Source organism: Chiloscyllium plagiosum, chromosome 18 (assembly GCF_004010195.1).
Source record: "Chiloscyllium plagiosum isolate BGI_BamShark_2017 chromosome 18, ASM401019v2, whole genome shotgun sequence".
NCBI lineage: Eukaryota > Metazoa > Chordata > Chondrichthyes > Orectolobiformes > Hemiscylliidae > Chiloscyllium > Chiloscyllium plagiosum.
Genome location: NC_057727.1, coordinates 64740831 through 64766011, shown reverse-complemented (window position 1 = coordinate 64766011; position 25181 = coordinate 64740831). Strand labels below are relative to the sequence as shown.

At 44.2% G+C, this 25181-nt stretch overlaps 2 protein-coding genes across 4 annotated transcripts in view; one reads left to right on the top strand and one right to left on the bottom strand.

Moving 5' to 3' along the window:
• nprl2 (NPR2 like, GATOR1 complex subunit) overlaps positions 1–17180 on the bottom strand; it is a 40138-nt gene extending 22958 nt beyond the window's left edge. Inside the window, exons 1-6 of one of the 3 annotated variants that reach the window (XM_043708500.1) lie at positions 16808–16980; positions 12481–12572; positions 11646–11739; positions 10656–10824; positions 10188–10296; positions 818–954 (exon numbers count right to left, since the gene is read on the bottom strand). In XM_043708500.1, the coding sequence (XP_043564435.1) occupies positions 818–954; positions 10188–10296; positions 10656–10824; positions 11646–11659 (429 nt within the window). In that variant the 5' untranslated portion in view covers positions 11660–11739; positions 12481–12572; positions 16808–16980. The other 2 variants (XM_043708499.1, XM_043708501.1) reach the window with 2 other exon arrangements.
• Positions 17181–17253: 73 nt separating this feature from the next.
• LOC122559146 (transmembrane reductase CYB561D2) overlaps positions 17254–25181 on the top strand; it is an 18314-nt gene continuing 10386 nt past the window's right edge. Inside the window, exon 1 of the mRNA XM_043708502.1 lies at positions 17254–17475. Coding sequence (XP_043564437.1) covers positions 17352–17475 — 124 coding nt within the window. The 5' untranslated portion in view covers positions 17254–17351. The remainder of the gene's footprint in view (positions 17476–25181) is intronic.

Here is a 25181-nt window from a genome sequence, read left to right as displayed (position 1 = left end):
CCCATAACTACTACCCTGTGGCTTCTGTACTTTTCTAAATTATGTTTCCCAATCTGTTTCTCCAAATCTCTGCTGCTATTGGGGGGCCTCTAGTAAACACCCAACAAGGTGACTGCACCTTTCCTATTTCTGACTTCAGCCCATACTACCTCCAAAGGCAGATCCCCCTCGAACTGCCTTTCTGCAGCTGTTATACCATTTCTAATTAGCAACGCCATCCTCCTCCTTTTTTACCACCCTCCCTAATCTTACTGGAACATCTGTAACCAGGAACCTCCAACAACCATTCCTGTCCCTCTTCTATCCACGTTTCCGTGATGGCCACAACATCGTAGTCCCAGGTACCGATCCACGCCTTAAGTTCACCGACCTTATTTCTGATACTTCTTCCGTTGAAGTATACGCACTTGAGCCCATCTCTGTGTCCGCAAGTATTCCCTGTCTGTGCTACCTTCTTCACAGCCTCCCTACATTCTTGGACATCCTGAAAAACAGCTAATCTACTTGCTGGACTACAAGTCCGGATCCCATCCCCCTGCCAAATTAGTTTAAACCACCCTGAAGAGTGCTAGCCCTTCTGGCTCAGGTGCAACCCGTCCTGCTTGTACAGGTCCCACCTTCCCCAGAATGCAGTCCAATTGTCCAAATACCTGAAGCCCTCCCTCCTACACCATCCTTGCAGCCACGTGTTCAACTGCACTCTCTCCCTATTCCTTGAGATTCTTTCAGAAAGCATACACTTCTGGCAGAATCAAGTTTTAACATATTTACAGATTTCACATACAACTTCCTATTCTACTTGTGACTTTCCACTCACCTGTTGTGTCGTCAGATCCCAGTGGATTTTAATAAAGTCTTCTTTACACTCAGTGAATACTGGAACATCATACTCCTGCACCACAGGCTGGTCCCTCCGTTGGGTGATCACTTTCAGGTGAATGGTGTTGGATTCATCTACAGGAGTGACAAACCAAACTTACTTAGAACACAGCACTGGGTACTATCTACAAAATGGGGTTACTTCTTTCCAACAATCAGCTTTGCCATTCCAGCCCCATGGTAGCCTCAGCATTTAATCAGTTTCTAACTAGAACTGAGTGAAACAAGGTTAAAAATCCACAGTGTGGTTCTCTCTTAATAGGCCTCTGAAGTAGCCTAGCAAATCAGTCAGTGGCATTAAACCAAACCACAACACAGAATAATGAAGATGGCAGTGGTTCAAGGGGGTAGCCAATTACAATTTTTTCAATAAAAATAAGCAAATAAAACAGGCCTTAATACTGACACCAGATTCTAGGAATGAAGGGAAAAGGAAAGTTGCTTAAGAGTTAATGATCACAGTCAAGTTTCAAATTTTTAATTCACTACGATTGATACTTGGGCATGGATTTGAACTCAAAGGCATTTTACCTGCAGTATTGGAAGCTCCGTTAGTGGGTTACCAAATATTGTGTTGCTTATAACTGCAGGATTTCTTTACTTTTTTTTGCAGTTAGTTTCTTTCTTTCTTACTTGACTGATAGATTATAGGCTTGTTGCATAGGGTAAACAAGCTCAAAGCCAAGGATAGGCATTTGGTCTGCACCGACTGTATTAGCAGATAATTGCAGAGGAAGAGAGGAGGTCAGGTGGGAAGTGAAGCTCTGGTGTATTGCTGATGATGGGCTTTATTCGTTTGCTTGTTGGCTTTGGAAGAAATATATCTGTTTTTCTGCCACACGGCTGTAAAGACATTTTTTAAAATGTATTCATTCATAGACCATGGGCATTGCTGGTTGGGCTAGTACTTATTGTCTGTCCCTAATTGCCCTCAAGACGACAGTGGTGAGTCATCATCTTCTACTGCCTGAGACCACGGGTGTAGACATGTCCACAACGCTGTTGACGAGAGTGTTTCAGGGATTTGATACAGTGACAGTGTAATGATGATGCTGCTCCTTTATCAAGGTTATGTTGTCCTTTGTTTTTTTTCCTCAAAGGGGTCATAAAGGCAGGGGTTCCAATATGTCTGGAAATATCTACTTGAAAAAGCTTTTAAGTTTTTTTTAAACACTTGTACCATGAAAGGGGAGTGGCCAGTTATCCTAGTTCAGGGTTTGGTTTGGTTTTAGCAAGACGTTTTGTTTACAGCTGCTGATAAGGTTTTTGGCTGGGGACCCAAAGAAGGAGTTCCACGCTGGTCCTCTCTCTCTCTCTGACATTTCTCCTGTAAGACCTTGTAGTTGATTTTACCTTTTTTGCCAATGGGTGCTTCCAGTATGTTGCAAGTATTTGCAACAGCATCATTAAGTTGCGATAGAGTCAACTGGGTTTTCAGATAGGTTAAGTTATTGTTTATGTTTCATTCAGTAGTCTGTAAACAAGTTCTGCTTTGTTTAAAACTGAGTGATTGGGCCAGCTGCATCACTCCTGGGATATCCACTTGACCTGCTTAAAACAACTAGAGAAGTTAGGATCTGGGCAACCTTCTTGAAATGTTTTAAGGGGGTCTGGCCTGGTCCATAACAACAATAAAGGAAGAAAAATATATTTCTTAGTCAGGATGGTGTATGCCTTGGAGGGGAACTTAAGAGGTTTTTCTTTATTCACTCATGAAATGTGGGTATTGCTGGCTGGCCAGCATTTATTGCCCATTTCTAGTTGCCCTTGAGTGGAGGGTAGTGAACTGCCTTGTTGAATTGCTGAAGTTCATGTGCTGTAGATAGACCACAATGCCCTCAAGAAGGGAATTCCAGGACCCTGACCCAGCAACAGTGAAGGAACGGTGGTATATTTTAAAGTCAAAATGGGAAGTAGCTTGGAAGTGTACTTGGAGGTGGTGGTGCTCCCATGTATCTGCTGCCTTGTCCTTCTTGATGTAAGTGACCGTGGAAGGTGCTTCCCAAGGATCTTTGATTAATTTCTACAGTGCATCTTGTAGATAGCACACATTGCTTTTACTGGGCATTGGTGGCGGAGGAGGAGGAATCTTGTGGATGTGGTGCCAATCAAGAAGCCTGCCTCATCCTGGATAGTGTCAAGCTTCTTGAATATGGTTGAAGCTGCATCCATCCAAGCAAGTGAGGAGTGTTACATTACACTCTTGATTTGTGACTTGTAGATGATAGATAGGCTTTGGGGAATCAGGAGGTTAGCTACTTGCTGCGGTATTCCTGGCCTCTGGCCTGCTTTTGTAGCCATTTTATTTATATGGTGAGTCTAGTTGAATTTCTGGTGAAAAGCAACCCCAAGGATGTTGATAGTGGGGTTTCATGATGGGAACACCACTGAATGTCAAGGGATGGTGGTTAGATTGTCTCTTACTGGAGATGGTCATTGCCTGGCACTTGTGTGGCAGAAATGTTACTTGCTACTTGTCAGCCCAAACCTGGTTACTGTCCAGATCTTGTTCCATTTGAATAGTAACTGCTTCAGGGCATGAGGAGTTGCAAATGGTGAAATGCAATCACCAACAAACATCCCCACTTCTGATCTTTTGATAGCGGGATGGTCATTGATGAAGCAGTTGAAGATTGTTAGGCCTAGGAAACTACCCTGAGGAATGCCTGCAGAAAATGGCCTGGAGCTGAGATGTCTGATCTCCAACAATCACAGCCCTATCTTCCTATGTGCCAGGTATGACTCCAACCAATGGAAGTTTGCTCTCAATTCCCATTGATTCTAGTTTTGCTGGTGCTCCTTAATGCCACACGGAGTCAGATGTGGCCTTGATGTCAAGGGCTCTCAACTCACCTCTGAAATTCAGTGTTTTGGTTCAATATTTGAACGAAAGCTGTAATGATGTCATGAGCTGAGTGGCTGCAGCAGAACCTAAACTGGATGTCATAGAGATGTACAGCACGGAAACAGACCCTTCGTTCCAACTCGTCTATGCCAACCAGATATCTCAACCCAATCTACTTCCATCTGCCATCACCTGGCCCATATCCCTCCAAACCCCCCCTATTCATATACCCATCCAGATGCATTTTAAATGCCGCAATTGTACCAGCCTCCACCACTTCCTCTGGCACCTTATTCCATACACATACCACCCTCTGTATGAAAAAGTTGCCCCTTAGGTCTCTTTTATATGTTGCCCCTCTCACCCTAGACTTATGCCCTCTAGTTCTGGACTCCCCCACCCCAGGGAAAAGACTTTGTCTATTTATACTGCGAGCAGGTTACTGCTGAGCAGGTGCTGCTTGATATTTCTGTTGGTGACACCTTCCCTCACTTTACTAATGATCAAGAGTAGACTGATGGGGCAGTATTTGGTTGGGTTGGATTTGTCCTGTTTTGCGTATGCAGGAAAACCAGGGCAATTATCCACATTATTGGTGAGATGCCAGTATTGTACTGGTATTATAACAGCTGGATAAGGCGGTTTCTGTTTCTTGGTAGCTTCATCATGTCAATACCTCATTCTTAAGTATGCCTGGTGCTGATCCTGGCATTATCTCCTACACTCTCCATTGAACCAGGGTGGATCTTAAATGGTAATGGCTGAGTGGGGAATGTATTGGGCCATGAGGTTGCAGATTATGCTGGAGTACAGTTCTGCTGCTGCTGGTCTACAGTGCTTCATGGATGCCCAAGTCCGAGTTACTAGATCTGTTCGAAATATGCCCAATTTAGCATGGTGGTAAGGCCCCAAATCACGAAGCGGGGTATTCTCAATATTAAGGCAGGACTTTGTCTTCACAAGTTGATGGTGCTACTATGTATCTGCTGTCCTTGCACAGTTACATGGTAGCGGTCATAGCTTTCCAAGGAGCCTTTTTCATGAGGTACTGCAATACATCTTACAGTTGGCATGGATTGCTGCCACTGATGTGTCAATGGATGGAGAGAGGATGTTGAAGGAGAGGATAGGATACCAGTCAAGTGGGATGCTTTGACCTAGACGGTCCTGAGTTTCTGGAGTGATGCTGGAGCTGCATATGGATGCACTTTTCTTACCTATCAGATACCCTGATAATGGAAAACCCAGCTGACATGAGATAAAATTACAATAATTGATTAAATAAAGGGAGGCAATCTCATTTAACTAACATCTAAATTATCTATCCACTTCCCACACAAGCAGACAAGTTGCCTGCTCTTCGTCCTGCATTTTGAAATCTTAGTCTGTTACCACCTAATCTCACCCATGTTTGAGTGAAATTTCAGCTGGTTTGTCCCATCTATTAAAATGAAGCCAAACAGAATACAATTGTATTAAAATTGACAGGTTAAATACATAACACAGGCCAGGACCCTCATAGTCCAACATGCTCCAAGAGCACTAAATAAATAAGATGTCAAGGTACCTAGCCAACTTGCCAAGGGGTTAAACAAGTTCCCAGATAAGAAAGGTGAAGAGAAATCTAAGTGACTAACTAGCATTAAAAATGCTTTGCAACCAACAGCTCAATAAATATAATGAATATTATCGAGTAGTTTTAACATTCTAATCACAATATCCCCACTGGAGAAATATACGACAGGCACAGCACAAAATGAACAGTTGAACTGTACGAAACGTGGGCCACTCCCACACTATTCATAAATCAATAGCAGATGTGTGACTACCAATTAACAGTACAAAGCAGCAGCAAAGCAAATCAAAAGTCAGAACCCTTCCAAAATTTCCATGAAAGGTCCAGGGTACTCGAGAAATGCAAATGTAATCTCTGTTCGAGGAGGGTGGAAGACAAAAAGCAGCCAAAAATACTGGCTCTATTTTGGCCATTTGGACTATCATCTTTCATTGGGAAAATAGTAAATTTTATTCTTAAAGAAATGGTGCAAATTCATTTGCAAAGGCATTCAAAATTGAGCCACATGAAGTGTTACTATGCAAGAACAGAGTTGATGGTTTTCAAGATGATCTATCAGCATCGGTCCAGTATCGTAGTTACATTTGTTGATGATCTTATAGAGGTTTACAAAATTGAGGGGCATGGATAGGGTAAATAGGCAAAGTCTTTTCCCTGGGGTTGGGGAGTCCAGAACTATAGGGCATAGGTTTAGGATGAGAGGGGAAATATATAAAAAGAGACCTAAGGGGCAACTTTTTCACACAGAGGGTGGTACGGGTATAGAATGAGTTGCCAAAGTGTTGGAGGCTGGTACAATTACAACATTTAAGAGGCATTTGGATGGGTATATGAATAGGAAGGGTTTGGAGGGATTTGGGTCGGGTGCTGGCAGGTGGGACTAGATTGGGTTGGAATATCTGGTCGGAACGGACGGGATGGACCGAAGGGTATGTTTCCATGTAGTACATCTCTATGACTCTATGAAGATGGGACAGGAAAGCAAGCTGTCAGGATACAAGAAGTCTGCAAAGGGATACACATAATCTTAGTGAGTGGGCAGTAATTCGTTGGATGGACTATAATATGGAAAGATGAGCTTGTCCAGTTTGGCAAGGAGAACAGAAAAGCAGAATATTATTTGTGAAAAACTACAGAATGCTCAGTTCAAGAGTACTCTTGCTACAACTGATGAACTCACAACTAATGTTTGCTGGATAGTTTTGCTGTCCTTACGTAAGGAGGAATATACTTGTATGGGAAGCAGTTCAGAGGAAGTTCATGAGGTTGATTCCTGGATCAACCGTATTTGGAAAGTCTGAGCCTATACTTACTTGAGTCTATAAGAATGAGGAGTGACCGTGTTGCAATGTATAAGATCTGGGCAAAAGTTTTGATGTTTCCTCTTGTGGGGGAATTTAGAACTAGGGAACGAAATTTAAAGGGGGCTTCTTGTTTCAGATGAAATTGAGGAAGAATTTATTCTCTCAGAAGTTCATGGCCTTTGGAATTTTCTTCCATAGAGAACAATGGAGCCCGAATCAGTGAATAGGCTGAGTGAGCTAAAGTGGGGACAAAGTCAGGTAATGTTCAGGTGGTGGAGGTGGGCATTCTTAATGATGATATGGATGACTGGCTGAAAGTTCATCTTAGGATCAAAAATGACACCTAAGATATGAACTGTCTGATACAGCAGTAGTCAGTTGTCAGGTAGAAGAATGCAATGTCAGATCATTTAGAGATACGTAATAAAATCATGCAGAGTCAGCAGAGTCATGAAGAAAACGTGTCTGAATCTTTTTTAGAGGTGGTAACAAACAGGATAGATAAAGTGGAACTAACAGATGTAATGAATTTCGTTTTCCAAATGACATTTAATAAGATACCAGATATAAGATTATATAAAGTAAAAGCTCATAGTTTTGTGGTGGTATATCACTAATAGAACACAGAGTTGGGATAAAGGGTCATTCTCAAGATAGCAAAACATAACTAGTGGGCTGCCACAGGAATCTGTGGTGGGGCCACAATTACTTGCAACATATATTAATGACTTGGATGAGGGATGTACTATAGCCAAGATTATGAATGGCACAAAAATAATTAGGAAGACAAGTGGTGAGAATTTAAAAAAAAAGTCTACAGAGGGACACAGACAGGTTAAGAGAAAGGGCAAACTCTGGCAGATGTAGTATGATGTAGGGAAATATGAGATTATACATCGCGGTAGGAAGAATAGAAGAACTGAATATTAGTCTGTAGTCTGCAGGGAGTTGCAGCAGACGCATTTTGTGGGTCCCAGCGCATGAATCACAAAAAGGTAGTATATAAATTTGGTGGTTGACAGTGAAGGCAAATGGAATACTGGCCTTTATTTCAAAAGGAATGAGGTACAAAGAATTGGGGTTGTCTTGCTAAAATTAAACAAAGCATTAGTCAGATCACACCTGGAATACGTTTATAGTTTTGGAAAGAAAGATTGGTATAGGAGGCGGGCATTGGAGAAGGTTCACTAAGTTGATTCCAGGTATGGAGGGATTTTCTTATCAGGAGAGGTTGAGTAGGTTAGGCCGATACTCATTGGAATTTAGAAGAATGAGAGGCAACCTTATTTAAACATGCAAGATTCTTAGGTGGCTAGACTCCTAGGAGGCTTAGGGTACATATAGACAATTTGCTTCCACTTGTAGGAAAGTCTAGGACCAGGGGACATAATCTTTGAGTACAGAGCAGAGATGAGAATGACATTTTTCTTTCTCAGGTGGTAGTCAATCTATGGAATTCTTTATCACTAACAGCTGTCGATGCTGGGACATTAATTATATTCAAGGCTGAGATAGACTGACTTTTGATCAGTAAGGGAATCAAGGGTTATGGCAATAAGACAAGAAAGTGGAGTTGAGGATTATCAGATCAGCAGTGATCTAGTTGAATGGTGCAGAAGACTTGATGGACTGAATAGTCTACTTCTATTCCTATTTCTTATGGTATCGAAAGGTTCAGCACTACCACTGTCAAGCTGCAACCATGTCTTTGACAGAAACCTGTGGAAGTCAATAAAGATCCTGGTCTGTAAGGTTATGATGTTGATGAACTTCCTGCACTGCAGTGAAATCTAGACTGTCATGCACCGTCATATTAAGATCCTTGAAATCTTTCACCAGTGGTATCAACATCGGATCCTAGGGATCAAATGGGAGGACACACTGAACCAATGTGGGTGTCCTGCATGAAACTGGGTACCAACATCAAAGCTCCACTCCTGAAGAACCAACTCCAGTGGATGGGCATTGGCATCCAGATGTCCAGAAACCTCTTCCCTCCTTCTCTTCCCCCTGCTCTCCATTGGTCCCACTTTTAGCATTAAAGCCGGTTAAGTTTCTGCATGGTAGATTAATTAGTACAGTTAGATCACATGGGATTCAGGTTGAACTTGCAACTGGATACCAAATTGGCTTTACAGTAGGAGACAGTGTGTGGTGGTGGAAGGTTGTTTTTTTGGACTGGTGACAGTGTGCTGCAAGGATTGGTGCTGGGTCAACTGCTTTTTGTCATTTATATAAATGATTTGGACACAAATATAGAAGGCATGGTTAGTAAGTTTGCAGATGACACCAGTGAAGAAGGTTACCTAAGATTACCAGCAGATTTTGATCAACTTGGTCAATGGTCTGAGGAGAGGCTGATGGAGGTTAATTTGGATAAATGTGAGGCATTGCATTTTCGTAAAAATAAACAAGGGTCGCTCTTATACAATTAACAGTAGGGTCCTATATAGTGTTGTTGAACAGACCTGGGGATTCAGCTACATAATGCTTTGAAATTTACGTCACAGGTAGGTAGGATGATTAAGATGATGTTTAGCATGCTTGCCTTCATTGCTCAGACCTTTAAGTATAGGAGTTAGGATGTTATGTTTAAGTTGTACAGAATGTTGTGAGCACTCTTCTAAAGTACTGTGTACAGTTCTGGTCACCTTGTTATAGGCAGAATATTATTAAACTGGAGAGAGTTCAGAAAAGATTTACCAGGATGTTCCCAGGAATTAAGGGTTTGAGTTATTAAAATAGGATGGATAGGCAGGAGGTGGTTGAGGAGTGACCTTATAGAGATTTATAAAATCATCCATAGCATAGATAAGGTGAACAGCAAAGGTCTTTTCCCTAAGGTGGGGGAGTTCAAAACTAGGGGACATATTTTTAAGGTGAGGAGAAAGTTTTAAAAAGGACATGAGGCAACTGGCTCGTGTGTAGAATGAACTGCCAAAATACAATTATAATGTTTAAAAGACATGTGCACAAGAACACAAATAGTAAAGCTTTGGAGAGGTTTGGGCCAAGCACAGGCAAGGGAGACTAGTTTGGTTTGGGAACACAGTCAGCATGGACTAGTTGGACCAAAGGGTCTGCTTCCTTGCCGTGACTCTATGACTCCAAGTCATCGGTTTGGGAAGACAGTTTGATATAAGAAGCAAAGACAATGGCTTCAATCTTTCCAATATTGAGTTGGAGGATATATCTGTCTGATGGAGGAGGATGGTGTGGCTGCAAAAAGATTGAGCAGGATGATGAGGGATACTTTTCCTTTGACAACCAAAATGAATGTCATTTATGAGCTTCATAAATGCTGCTTTAGTACCATGCTGGGGCAGAAACCTGATACATTCAAACATGGAATTCCAGGGAAGTTGGGTATGGATTTAGAAGTGGAATAGAGGCTTGCTGTGGCAAAAGAGCCACTGGCAAATGGCAGATTTGAAGAAGGGAAAATAGTATCCAAGGAGAAAGAATTATGATAATGTTGGTGGATCTGGGGCCAAGAAGGGGAGCTACATGGTCAGCAGTTTAGTGGGAATAAATTCGAGGGAGCAGGACACCTTACAAAGAGCCTAAGTACTCACGTATGTACCTATTGGTAACGAGCACTCTCCATGGGCATTCAGCTCCTCCAGAATAATGGTCATTAGCGGGACTAGTTTCTGCTTGCTGTCCTCGTTTGAGATGAAACCGCTCTCCAGCTGGAAAAAGAAAGCTCTTTTCATAGATCAGATTATGTAATGTTAAGTTATGCTGCTTCATCTAATCATAAACATGCTTCCCTATTCAACAGCCTCATTGATAGCAGAGAGCAGATTTCATTACACTGCTTTGGATTAGTGCTTCAATTGCCAAGGCCTCTGGCTGAAAGCTCAGTGCATTAACCCATTCTGCCACTTGTTTCACATTGCTAATTCCAGTCAAAAGAAGCCGTAAACATTTTACGTTCTTGAAATTTTCATGTGTCTAGGACTGCTTTGGAGATGACCAGGTAATGAGAGAAGTGAATAGAGAGATAACTCCTGGAGGCCGAATAGCCTTTTCTCTGTGCTGTTCTTACCTCCAGTGTAGTGAGGTATCCTGCCAGCTTTTTAACAATTGGCTCCAAAGAGCAAGTCTTTGCTTTTGCATCACAAACAAAGCCCAGATTGAAGAGTAATGCATTGCGGACATACTTCTTGTGTTCTATGCACACAGGGCAGCCAATTAGCTTCTTATCCATAGAAGTGCTTCATAACATAGGAAAAAAAAACTGATTAACAGAAATACAGACTTACAACAAAAAACATTCAGAATTTTCTTTATATGGTGCAGAGGATAAGGGAGACACAATCTTACAGGAAATAGACATTTCCACCTTTGCTACAGGATATAATGAATTATACCATCTACCTTAAGTTTGAGGGCCTCTATCTATTTCATCACTGTTTATTTTGTTCTCCTTGTGGATCACAGAAGATCCCTTGCCCTATTTGATCAGCAGAGCTTGTCCTTGCCAATATTTACCCTCAATCACCATCACTGAAAGACTATTTTAGTCATTTGCAAAGTTGTTTGTGGGAGCATGCTGTGAAAGAAAATTGGCTGCTGTGATTCCTACATTACAACAGTGACTACCTGAAAGCAATTTGTTGACTTTGGAGCAGTTCAGACAACTGGAGGCCACAAAAGGCACTATGTAAGTACATGTCTTTTTTTTTAAATGTTAACAGCAGCCCCTAGTTCATTGGTAATGCTGAGAATTAAATTTTAACTTGTTAAAATGCCAAGAAGCACCACAATGGATGAATACAGCAGCGTCTGCCATGCATCTCCAGGGCCAGAAGCGTTGGCTGCAAATACAAAGGTAAATTTTTCACTTCTGATTTATAGTAGACACAGAGCTCAGCCTATTCATACAGGCCAGCAGGGGCATCAACCACTGGTCTAGAAAGACTGTCTCCAACATTCAGGGGAAAACTAGATATACAAAAATGAATTTAGCATTTGTAATTTTAAAACAACTTGTGCCTTCAGTAAAATCATCAGAATTTCACAGGAGAAAGTTTACTTGGAGCAGCACATTGCGATCTGAAAAGCACTGTTTGAAAAGTTGGAGGAAGAAGATTCAGTTGTGGAATTGGAACTATCATGTATTTGTAGGTCTATAAGAAAAAGACACAAGAGAAAAAGCAATTGAATAGCTCTTTCAAAAAAAAACCAATACAGTACAAGGACAATGGGGTTGAATGGCTACTGCCTTGCTATTTGGTTCTAACTTGCCATGATGCTGTTTATTTGTTATCACAAGTGCGGGAGAAAATATACACTTCAGGAGCTCCAGCTTATCACATAAACTCAGAAAATGTTGGATAAACTCAGCAGAACTGGAAGCATTTATGGAGAGAGAAACAGAATTAATGTTTTGAGGCCTCTATGATTTCTGAAATCTTCACAGAAACCATATGAACTCATTGCAGGAATATGCAAATCGTAGCTGATTTCATCCTGGCCTCAACTGGACTTTCCAACCCACTCTCCAAACCTTTAAATCAATTACTCATTAAAAATCTATCTGTCCTTCTCCTCAAATTTATTCAATGTCCTGGCATTGAGTAGAGAACCCTGCACTCTGGGGTAGTGAATTCCACAGATTCACTGAGTAGTAGTTTCTCCTCATCTGTTTCAAACTGGATTTTAAATGTTAATACTCCTTCTCTCTACAAAGATGCTGTCAGACCAGCTGAATTACCCCAATTTTTTATTTTGTGGTTTGTTTAAGATTTCCAGTATCCACAGCAGTTGATTTTTTGAAGTTCCAGCTTACACAACCACTTGCGTATGAAGACATACTACAATATGAAAAGAGACATGCTTGTAAATGATTTGTGATTTCTGCAACTTACACAGTAATGAGTTTATTCTGTAACTCTGGCTTTGTTATGATGTATACCTGGACTGTATCAAATAGCTCCCTTGAAATGTACTCTTCAGGCACCTGTAACAGATGATTCAAATACCAATTTAAAATTCAGACAGTATAAATTCTTGTTGATATGTAAATGCTTAAACTCAACAAACATCTAATAAATAAGTCATGTCAAAGAGCTGCCAGCCTTCAAGGTGGATGTAAATTTTGAATAATGCAGTAGCTCTGTGCCAAGGTTCTCAGAATAAATCCATTGGCACCGATGATCCAACTGATATACTGGTACTGATATTGGAGTGGGCAGAAAAGACTTCGATGCTGCATAAATTCTTGTCCGATACTCTTAATTTATCATTTTAAAGTTTCTCCCCAGAACTGGCACCAAATGCGTAACACCACTTCGCCCTAGAGTTAAGCTGCTTTTATTGGGCTGGATGTAGCCAACAGATCCTAATAGTCAGGTCTCACACAGCTGAAGACAAAAATGGAAGAAAGTCTGCCAGACTAGTAAAGGTTGGGCATCAGGAATTGCAAAACCCGGGCTCGACATTACTATTCCAGTGACATTACCATTGCATCACCTGTAGTGATTGCAGCTTTTATTACCTTGCTCTTTGTGGGAGCTTGCTATGCATATGGGGTAGCACGGTGGCTCAGTGGTTAGCATTGCTGTCTCACAGCACCAGGGACCCAGGTTCGATTCCAGTCTCGGGCAACTGTCTGTGTGGAGTTTGCGCATTCTCTCAGTGTCTGCGTGGGTTTCCTCCCACAGTCACAAAGATGTGCAGGTCAGGGGAATTGGCCATGCTAAATTGTCCATAGTGTTAGGTGCATTAGTCAGAGGGAAATGGGCCTGGGTTGATTACTCTTCGGAGGGTCGGTGTGGACTTGTTAGGCCGAAGGGCCCGTTTCCACGCTGTAGGGAATCTAATCTAACATAACAGCTGCCATATTTCCTACATTATAACAAAAGTAGCACACTCAAAATATTGTAAACTAAAATAGAGTGCCTTGGGACAGATAGGTGCAAGCAAAATTGAGGTCTGTCCTCTTCTAGATAACTTGGGCCAAATGATAGACACACCTTTCGCCAAATTCCAAAGCAGCAGAAATTGGGATCAAAGTTTCACATTATCAAATAAGCATTTATTTAAACATTCATAATCAACTCCACACTATGAGAAAATAATTTAAAATTGCACTAAGCATTAATGTTTCAATCTACGTTTTAGAAGTTTCAGGTTCAAACATTCCAATAGATAATACAATAAAGACTAGGCTGAATACAGAAAGTTCTGAGGGGAACTGGAAACACAAATAAAGAGAGAGTTATGAGAACAGACTGTTTTAAGACAGGTGGGAATTCCCTAGTGATCAATGCTAGGACCTTGATTTTCAGGTATATAATAATTAGCTGGGTTTACAAAGCACAATTTCAAAATAATGCATGAGATAAAACTTGGAACTGGAAAATGAACTGTGTAGGAGGATTGTGTACAACTTCAAAAGTAATTGACCATTTGGTGGAACATGTAGGCAACTTGCAGATAATTAATGCAGAGAAGTATGAATTATTAATTTTATTAAAGAACACAGAACGTAAAGCGCACAATTTTATAGGCAGTACAGGAGATGAGGGACCTTGGCATATTTGTGCAAAAATCATTAAATGTCAGAGTTGAACTAATTAAACAATCCTTAAACAAGTCAAGAGTGCTGACAATCAGTCATTGAAAGGGGTAGAAAAGATTGACAAGAATAGTTCTTGGGATGACAAACTTAAGTGATGTTAATAGATTGAAAATGTCAGAACTGCTTTCCCTGGAGAAAAATAATCAAGAAGAGATTTGATAGAGGTATCCAAAACATTTCCTGTCCGGGAGCAGTTGGAGACACAGCGGAAATGACGTGGAGACCAGGAGGGTGCCAGGAAGGTAAGGACTTGGTATATATTTGGGCAGCGGCTAAACCAGAGATACTACACCCCTAACCCCCTCTAACCAGAAGAAGATGACTTTGAAGGGTAAGGTTTTATTTTTTCTTTTTCATATATTTAAGTGCATTGTTTGGTTTTAGTTAGTTGATACAAAACGAAGCTTACAATGGCAGGGGTCCTCAGACCCGTGGCATTTGCTTCTTGCTTGATGTGAGAGTTCAGGAATGTGGCTGACGATCCTGACTCTTACACTTGCAAGATGTGTGTTCAGCTGCAGCTCTTGTTTGACCGCATGACGGCTCTGGAGCTTCGGACGGACTCACTGTTGAGCATCCGAGATGCTGAAGAGGTTGTGGATAGCACGTTTAGTGAACTGGTCACACCGTAGGTTAGAATTGCTGAGGGAGACAGTGAATGGGTGACCAAAAGGCAGAAAAAGAGTAGGAAGGCAGTGCAGGTCTCCCCTGCGTTCATCTTCCTCCAAAACAGGTATACCGTTTTGGATACTATGGGGAGATGGCTCACCAAGGGAGGGCAGCAGTTGCCAAGATCATGGCACGGTGGCAGGCACTGTTGTTCAGAAGGGCAGGAAAAAGACTCATAGGACCATAGTCGTAGGGGATTCTATTATAAGGGGAGTAGATAGGCGGTTCTGTGGTTGAAAACGGGACTCAGATGGTAATTTGCCTCCCAGGTGCTTAAGTGTCGCATGGGGCTGGGAACTAGAAGAGAAGACAAGTAGACAGCGAGGTGGAAACTGAAGACTGTAAGAATCATGAAGATAGCATTAGTAAGGGAAAGAGTAGGCATAGAGCAGATGTACGCAAAAGAACTCGTGGCCTGAAGTGCATCTATTTTAATGCAAGAATATAGTGGGTAAGGCAGATGAACTTAGGGCTTGGATTGGTGCCTGGGGGCATGATGTTATTGCAATCACAGAGACTTGGTTGAAGGAAGGGCATGATTGGCAACTAAATGTTCCAGGATATACTTGCTTCAGGCAGGAAGGGAGGTAAGTAAAAAGGGGGGTGGGGTGGAGTTGCATTGCTGGTCAGGGGTGATATCATGGCTGTGCTAAAGGAAAACACCATGGAGGGCTTGAGTAGTGAGGCATTATGGGTGGAGCTGAGAAATAAGAAGGGTGCAGTTAAATTGTTGCGATGTATTACACAGTTGGAACATGAGGTAGAAGAACAAATAGGAAAACAGATCATGGAAAGATGAAGAGGCAAGAGGGTAGTAGTGATGGGAGATTTTAATTTTCCCAACATTGACTGGGATAACTTAGCGTCAGGGTCTGGAAGGGGTAGAATTTGCAAGATGCATCCAGAAGAGTTTTCTAGAGCAGTATGTCAATAGTCCGACGAGGGAAGGGACCATATTCGACCTGGTGTTGGGGAATGAGCCAGGCCAGGTGGTAGAAGTTTTGGTAGGGGATTTATTTGGGAACAGTGACACTGTTGATTGTGATATACATAAATGATCTGGAAGAGGGCACTGTTGGTATGATCACCAAGTTTGCAGATGATATGAAGATTGGTGGAGTAGCAGATTGGCGAAGAAGTGGCAGATGGAGTTCAATCCAGGCAAATGTGAGGTGATGCATTTTGGCAAGTCTAATTCTACAGCAAATGATACAGTTAACTGAAGAGCCAAGTGCTGGCAGGTGGGACTAGATTGGGTTGGAATATCTGGTCAGAGTGGACGGGTTGGACCGAAGGGTATGTTTCCATGCAGTACATCTCTATGACTAAGTGTGTATTCTCTTCACATGTGCTGTAAGTCCTGCTGAGTTTCTCCAACAACTTCTGTTTTTGTTACTTCTTTCAGGTCTCCAATATCCACCATTCTTTGTTTTATTCTGGAATGGACAGCCTGAGATTGCAGAGGAGCCAGAGTCAGTTGCAGAGGAGCCAGAGTCAATCACAGAGAGACTGAATCATGAGTTGCAATGGAAAAAAAACATGCAGGCTTACTTGAGAAAAAGCGAGGTGAATCGCCTCTACTACATTATTCAAAAATTCTAATTCCAAACTCGGAAAAAAAAATCAGAACAATCCACATAAAAAGAACAGCTGAGTCCTCTGGATAGCAATAAAGAATTTCTGGCTCAATCTAGGCACTGGTGCCACGCAGAAAGTCTTAGAAAGAACACAGCGAGCCAGGCAGGATCAGGAGGTGGAGAAGTCAACGTAAGCCTGTAGAAGGGTTACACCCGAAACATTGACTTCTCCACCTCCTGGTGCTGCCTGGTATGTTGTGTTTTTCCAGCCTCCTGCTTGTCTACCTTGGATTCCAGGCTCTGCGGTTATTTTTAAACTCTAACTAGAACAATCCACAGCTGCTACAAGATAGACCTTAAACATACTCTTTGCAGCAACAGTGCAAGTTGTGGACAACGTGGCTGCTGCTTTCCCTGCAGTTGGGGGACACACAGTAGTCACTATCACCGGATGCTGTGGCACTACCGTCAGTGAGACAGGGCAGGTCCCCAAGTCACATCAGGAGGCCACCCCACGAGTAGTCGTTGCCCGCCTGTTGCCAATCCTCGGTACCTGGAAGGTGATTTTCGGCCCGAGGGTCGGGTGAAACTCGCTGAAAAACACGCACTCGATTCGGCTACCCATGACCGACCACACGGAGCTCCTCCTCGACCGTTATCCCACCACCCGGGGCGGACCCCCGATCTCTCCAGCCTGCCCACTGCGTCGTGACCTCATCACGCCAGCCGCCCCGGCGTCAGCACGTTACCACACCGCAAAGACCTCATCACGCCGGCCGCACAAACGTCGCAAAGATCTCACACGTAGTCGCGCCACGGCCGTGTCGTCATCACGCTCACCCCTTCCCGCAGTTTCTCCAGGCTCCCCTCTGTACGTATAGGGCAGCTTCAGCAGTTGGGGACGGGGTTGATGGCAGAACCCAGCAGCGATGAGTGGTTGTACCGGACCCTGCGGAGAGTGGCGGGCACAGCGGCCCATCTTCTCAGCTTGGGTTTCCCTGTAGTCATCGCGCTGGTCTCGAAGCCGGGCAGCAGTGAGTATTCGACAAATGGAGGAGCGGAGCTGAGCGCAACCGTTAACCAGGTCTGTGTCCCCCCCCTTCTCACACCATGAGGAAGAGAGGGGGTGGGGTTGCAGGTCTGTGTGTGTGTCCCAACTTGAGGAAGGGGGCCCCGGGTCTGTGTCCCCGGGTCTGTGTCCCCTCCCCCCATGAGGAACATGGGGGGCCCCAGGTCTGTGTCCCCTCCCCCCATGAGGAACATGGGGGGCCCCAGGTCTGTGTCCCCTCCCCCCATGAGGAACATGGGGGGCCCCAGGTCTGTGTCCCCTCCCCCCATGAGGAACATGGGGGGCCCCAGGTCTGTGTCCCCTCCCCCCATGAGGAATGGGGGGGGGCAGGTTTAGATTAGATTAGATTAGATTACTTTATAGTGTGGAAACAGGCCCTTCGGCCCAACAAGTTTACACCGACCCACCGAAGCGCAAACCACCCATACCCCTACATTTACCCCTTACCTAACACTACAGACAATTTAGCATGGCCAATTCACCTGACCTGCACATCTTTGGACTGTGGGAGGAAACTGGAGCACCCGGAGGAAACCCACGCAGACACGGGGAGAATGTGCAAACTCCACACAGTCAGTCGCCTGAGGCGGGAATTGAACCCAGGTCTCTGGCACTGTGAGGCAGCAGTGCTAACCACTGTGCCACCGTGCCGCCTCCTCCCATGAGGAATGGGGGGGGGGGGGCGCAGGTCTGTGTCCCCTCCCCCCATGAGGAACAAGGGGGCCCCAGGTCTGTGTCCCTCCCCTCATGAGGAATGACGGGGGTCCCAGGTCTGTGTCCCCTCCCCCCATGAGGAAGGGGGGCCCCCAGGTCTGTGTCCCCTCCCCGAATGAGGAACGGGGGGGGGCAGGTTTGTGTCCCCCCCCCTCCATGAGGAATGGGGCGCCAGGTCATGTGTGCACATCCCGCAAGGGCAAAGTGCCCCAAGTCTGTGTGTGGGATCCTCCACCCTGAGAAGGGGCTCCAGGTCTGTGCATGCTACCCCTCCCTGCCTGGGGAAGGGGGCTCCATGCTGTTGTGTCTGTTCTCCCCAGCACCCCAGTTATTCTTCAGTCCAAGATACAGACAGATGTGTCTGTGGCCAGCAGCGAAAAATCAGAATGGTGTGTTACTTCCCTGGTGCCAGGATCAATGATGTCTCAGCAAGGGTGCAGAATGTTCTAAGGGGGAGAGGGACCAGCAGAAGGTCATTGTACACATTGGAACCAATGACATAGGAAGGGAAAAGGTTGAGATTCTGAAGGGAGATTACAGAGCGTTAGGCAGGAAATTAAAAAGGAGATCCTCGAGAGTAGTAATATCTGGATTACTCCCGTTGCTACCAGCTAGTGAGGGCAGGAATAGGAGGATAGAGCAGATGAATGCATGGCTGAGGAGCTGGTGTATGGGGGGAGGATTCACATTTCTGAATCGTTGGAATCTCTTTTGGGGTAAAAGTGACCTGTACAAGAAGGATGGATTGCACCTAAATTGGAAATGGACTGATATACGAGCAGGGAGATTTGCTCGAGCTGCTCGGGAGGATTTAAACTAGTAAGATGGGAGGGTGGGACCCAGGGAGATAGTGAGGAAAGAGATCAATCTGAGACTGGTACAGTCAAGAACAGAAGCAAGTCAAACAGTCAGGGCAGGCAGGGGTAAAGCAGAGAGCAAGGTAGGACGGATAAATTAAACTGCATTTATTTCAATGCAGGGGCCTAACAGTGAAGGCAGATGAACTCAAGCATGGTTAGCAACATGGGACTGGGATATCATAGCAGTTACAGAAACGTGGCTCAGGGATGGACAAGACTGGCAGCTTAATGTTCCAGGATACAAATGTTACAGGAAGGACAGAAAGGGAGGCAAGACAGGAGGGGGTGTGGCGTTTTTGATAAGGGATAGTATTACCGCTGTACTGAGGGAGGATATTCCCGGAAATACATCCTGGGAAGTTATTTGGGTGGAACTGAGAAATAAGAAAGGGGTGATCACCTTATTGGGATTGTATTATAGACCCCATAATAGTCAGAGGGAAATTGAGGAACAAACTTGTAAGGAGATCTCAGCTATCTGTAAGAATAATAGGGTGGTTATGGTAGGGGATGTTAACTTTTTAAACGTAGATTGGGACTGTAATAGTGTTAAGGGTTTAGATGGAGAGGAATTTGTTAACTGTGTACAAGAAAATTTTCTGATTCAGTATGTGGATGTACAGGTGCAAACCTTGACCTACTCATGGGAAATAAGGCAGGGCAGGTGACTGAGGTGTCAGTGGGGGAGCACTTTGGGGCCAGCGATCATAATTCTATTAGTTTTAAAATGGTGATGGAAAAGGATAGACCAGAACTAAAATTCTAAAATAGACCAGATCGAGTTCTAAATTTGAGAAAGGCAGATTTTAACGGTATTAGGCAAGAACTTTCAAAAGCTGATTGGGGGCAAATGTTTGCAGGTAAAGGGACGGCTGGAAAATGGGAAGCCTTCAGAAATGAGATAACGAGAGTCCAGTGAAAGTATATTCCTGTTAGGGTGAGAGGAAAGGCTGGTAGGTATAGGGAATGCTGGGTGGCTAAAGAAATTGAGGGTTTGGTTAAGAAAAAGAAGGAAGCATAGGTCAGGTATAGACAGGATAGATCAAGTGAATTCTTAGAAGAGTATAAATGCAGTAGGAGTATACTTTAGAGGGAAATCAGGAGGGCAAAAAAGGGGCATAAGATGGCTTAGGCAAATAGAATTAAGGACAATCCAAAGAGCTTTTACAAATACATTAAGGATAAAAGGGTAACGAGGGAGAGAATAGGGCCCCTCAAAGATCAGCAAGACGGCCTTTGTGTGAAGCCGCAGGAGATGGGGGAGATACTAAACGAGTATTCTGCATCAGTATTTACTGTGGAAAAGGATATGGAAGGTATAGACTGTAGGGAATTAAATGGTGACATCTTGAAAAATGTCCATGTTACAGAGGAGGAAGTGTTGGATGTCTTGAAACGCATAAAGGTGGATAAATCCCCAGGACCTGATCAGGTGTATCCGAGAACTCTGGGAGGCTAGAGAAGTCATTGCTGGGCCTCTTGCTGAGATATTTGCATCATCAATAGTCACAGGTGAGGTGCTGGAAGACTGGAGGTTGGATAACGTGGTATCACTGTTTAAGGAGGGTGGTAAGAACAAGCCAGGGAACTATAGACCAGTGAGCCTGATGTCGGTGGTGGGCAAGTTGTTGGAGGGAATCCTGAGGGACAAGATTTACATGTAGTTGGAAAGGCAAGGTCTGATTAGGGATAGTCAACATGGCTTTGTGCGTGGGAAATCATGTTTCACAAACTTGATTGAGTTTTTTGAAGAAGTAACAAAGAGGATTGATGAGGGCAGAGTGGTAGATGTGATCTATATGGACTTCAGTAAGGCGTTCAACAAGGTTCCCCATGGGAGACTGGCTAGCAAGGTTAGATCTCATGGAATACAGGGAGAACTAGCCATTTGGATACAGAACTGGCTCAAAGATAGAAGACACAGGGTGGGGGTGGGAGATTATTTTTCAGACTGTAGGCCTGTGACCAGTGGAGTGCCACAAGGATCGGTGCTGGGTCCACTACGTTTCGTCATTTATATAAATGATTTGGATGTGAGCATAAGTGGTATAGTTAGTAAGTTTGCAGATGACACCAAAATTTGAGGTGTAGTGGACAGCGAAGAAGGTTACCTCAGATTACAACAGTATATTGACCAGATGGCCAATGAGCTGAGAAGTGGCAGATGGAGTTTAATTCAGATAAATGCGAGGTGCTGCATTTTGGGAACATAGACATTGAACATAGAACAATACAGCACAGAACAGGCCCTACGGCCCACGATGTTGTGCCGAACATTTATCGTAGCTTAAGCACCCATCCATGTACCTAACCAATTACTGCTTAAAGGTCACCAATGATTTTGACTCTGCCACTCCCACAGGCAGCGCATTCCATGCCCCCACCACTCTCTGGGTGAAGAACCTACCCCTGATATCCCCCCTATATCTTCCACCCTTCACCTTAAATTTATGTCCCCTTGTAACACTCTGTTGTACCCGGGAGAAAGGTTTCTGACTGTCTACTCTATCTATTCCTCTGATCATCTTATAAACCTCTATCAAGTCACCCCTCATCCTTTACCGTTCCAATGAGAAAAGGCCTAGCACTCTCAACCTATCCTCGTGCGACCTATTCTCCATTCCAGGCAACATCCTGGTAAATCTTCTCTGCACCCTCTCCAAAGCTTCCACATCTTTCCTAAAGTGAGGCGACCAGAACTGCACACAGTACTCCAAATGTGGCCTAACCAAGGTCCTGTACAGCTGCAACATCACTTCACGACTCTTGAATTCTTGAATTCAAATCTTAGCAGGACTTATACACTTAATAGTAAGGTACGAGGGTGTGTTGCTGAACAAAGAGAGTGCAGGTTCATAGCTCCTTGAAAGTGGAGTCGCAGGTAGATGGGATAGTGAAGAAGGTGTTTGGTAAGCTTTCGTTTATTGTTCAGAGTATTGAGTACAGGAGTTGGGAGCTCATGTTGCGGCTGTACAGGACTTAGTTTAGGCCACTGTTGGAATATTGCGTGCAAATCTGGTCTCCTTCCTTTTGGAAAGATGTTGTGACGCTTGGAAGGTTCAGAAAAGATTTCTAAGAATGTTGTCAAGGTTGGAGGATTTGAGCTATAGGGAAAGGCTGAACAGGTTGGGGCTGTTTTCCCTGGAATGTCGGAGCTGCGGGGTGACTTTAGAGGTTTATAAATCATGATGGGATAAATAGACAAAGTCTTTTCCCTGGGGTGGGGGAGTCCAGAACTAGAGGGCTTAGGTTTAGGGTGAGAGTGGAAAGATATAAAAGAGACCTAAGTAAAAACTTTTTCATGGGTGATATGTGTATTGAATAAGCTGCCAGAGGAAGTGGTGGAGCCTAGTACAATTGCAACATTTAAAAGGCATCTGGATGGGTATATGAATAAGAACCGTTTGGAGGGATGTGGGCCAGGTGCTGGCAGGTGTTGACTAGATTGGTTTGGGATATCTGGTTGGCATGGAGAAATTGGTGTGAAGGGTCTGTTTTCATGCTGTACATCTCCACAACTGAGTGCTCCTCTGCCCCACCCCCTCAAGTGGAAGGAGCTCCAGGTTGGTGTGTGCCCACCCCTCCACGGGGTAGAGACTCCACGTGTGTGTGCGCCATCCCCCACGGGGAATGGGTTGCAAGTTTGTGTGTCCATCCCCCAGCCATGGGGAAGGGACTACAGTTGTGTGACCCTGCTGCCACCCTCTCCCCCACCAGGAAAATGCTCCAGGTCTGTGTGCCCACCCCTGAGGAAGGGGCTCCTTTTTTCTCTTTCCCCCACCCAAAGGAGAAAGAATGCGTTTGTGTCTGTGGCCCCCAAGAGAGAAGCTCTAGGTGTGTTTACACCCTTTCCCTCTACTGTGAGGAAGAGGCTGCAACTGTTTATGCCTATCCTCGGGCTGGTGTGCCACCCGCGCGGGGACCGGGCTCTGGGCTGGTGTGCCACCCGCGTGGGGACCGGGCTCTGGGCCGGTGTGCCACCTGTGTGGGGACCGGGTTCTGGGCTTCTGGAACACAGTGTGGAAGGAACTGTGTATGATCGTATCAAGGGAAGGCTTCTGTTTTAGTGGGGCTGCATAGTGCATGGCTACCTAGTTAGGCTGGATTAACCCGTGCACTTTGCAGCCTTACTAAAATGGAAGCCCTCCCATGACGCTGTCTGAGACATTTAAGTGATACCTAGTTAGGCTGGGTTAATCCCTTAAATGGCTCCGACCTTAGTTTGGTTTATACCATGGAGCTAAGAACATAACTTTCAATTCCACCTTCAATTTATAGATATGTTCAGTGTTGTGGCAGTAGTGTCAACAATGATCCTTTGAAGACCCTTACGTCCTTGCAATTCGAACATGGCATTTTTGCTACAATGATCAACAAAGCAAATTTAATTAACTTAGAATGGCACAATGGTTGGCACACAGCCTTGTTGCTGTGCTGTACTGTTCTGCGTTCTAAGTTCTTGAGCTCCGACATCAGTCCTGAAAATCCTGTATAAATTGTTCTGCTGAGGTTTTATCGCCCTACAAGTTTGAAAAGGGCTATTCTCACAATTCCTGCATTATTGGTAGATGACCAGGTCCAGGGCTGTGAGCACTGACCATTCTCACATCAATGAAGATTCAGATTTATTCTTAAATCATGACAATACTCAGAGTCATAGAGATGTACAGCATGGAAATAGACCCTTCGGTCCAACTCATACATGCCGACCAGATATCCCAACTCAGTCAAGTCCCACCTGTCAGTACCGGGCCCATATCCCACCAAACCCTTCCTATTCATATACCCATCCAAATGCCTTTTAAATCTTGTAATTGTACCAGCCTCCGCCATTTCCTCTGGCAGCTCATTCCATCATACATGTACTGTCCTCTGTGTGAAAAAGTTGCCCCTTAGGTCTCTTTTATATCTTCCCCTCTCATCCTAAACCTACTCCACGGTACATTCACCCAAATAGCACATGAAGGCAAAAGCTTGGACATGTTTGACCAATGCAACGTCAATCTGATTACTGGGATTTATTTACTGACAGGACTGCAAGTAATCCATATACTTGTTCACAATCAACAAATCACAAAGGCCTATAACTGGGCAGTTTAAAGTACGTTTGCATGAGGAAAACAATCCTCAGCACTTTGGATAGTGAGGAATGTTATCAAAGGATACAGTAGAATGTAGACCAGTTGGAAGGTTGGATGGAGAACTGGCAAATGGAGTTTACATAGAACATAGAACAGTACAGCACAGAACAGGCCCTTCAGCCCACGATGTTGTGCCGACCACTGATCCTCATGTATGCACTCTCAAATTTCTGTGACCATATGTATGTTGAGGAGTCTCTTAAATGTCCCCAATGACCCTGCCTCCACAACTGCTGCTGGCAACGCATTCCATGCTCTCTCAACTCTCTGTGTAAAGAACCCGCCTCTGACATCCCCTCTATACTTTCCTCCAACCAGCTTAAAACTATGACTCCTCGTGTTAGTCATTTCTGCCCTGGGAAATAGTCTCTGGCTTTCGACTCTATCTATGCCTCTCATTACCTTGTATACCTCAATTAGGTCCCCTCTCCTCCTCCTTTTCTCCAATGAAAAAAGTCCGAGCTCAGTCAACCTTTCCTTATAAGGTAAGCCCTCCAGTCCAGGCAGCATCCCGGTAAACCTCCTCTGAACCCGCTCCAAAGCATCCACATCTTTCTATAATAGGGCGACCAGAACTGGACGCAGTATTCCAAGTGCGGTCTAACCAAAGTTTTATAGAGCTGCAACAAGATCTCACGACTCTTAAACCCAATACCCCTGTTCATGAAAGCCAAAACACCATATGCTTTCTTAACAACCCTGTCCACTTGGGTGGCCATTTTAAGGGATCTATGTACCTGCACCCCAAGATCCCTCTGTTCCTCCACACTACCAAGAATCCTATCCTTAATCCTATACTCAGCTTTCAAATTCAACCTTCCAAAATGCATCACCTCGCATTTATCCAGGTTGAACTCCATAAACCACCTCTCAGCCCATCTCTGCATCCTGTCAATGTCACGCTGCAGCCTACAACAGCCCTCTATACTGTCAACAACACCTCCAACCTTTGTGTC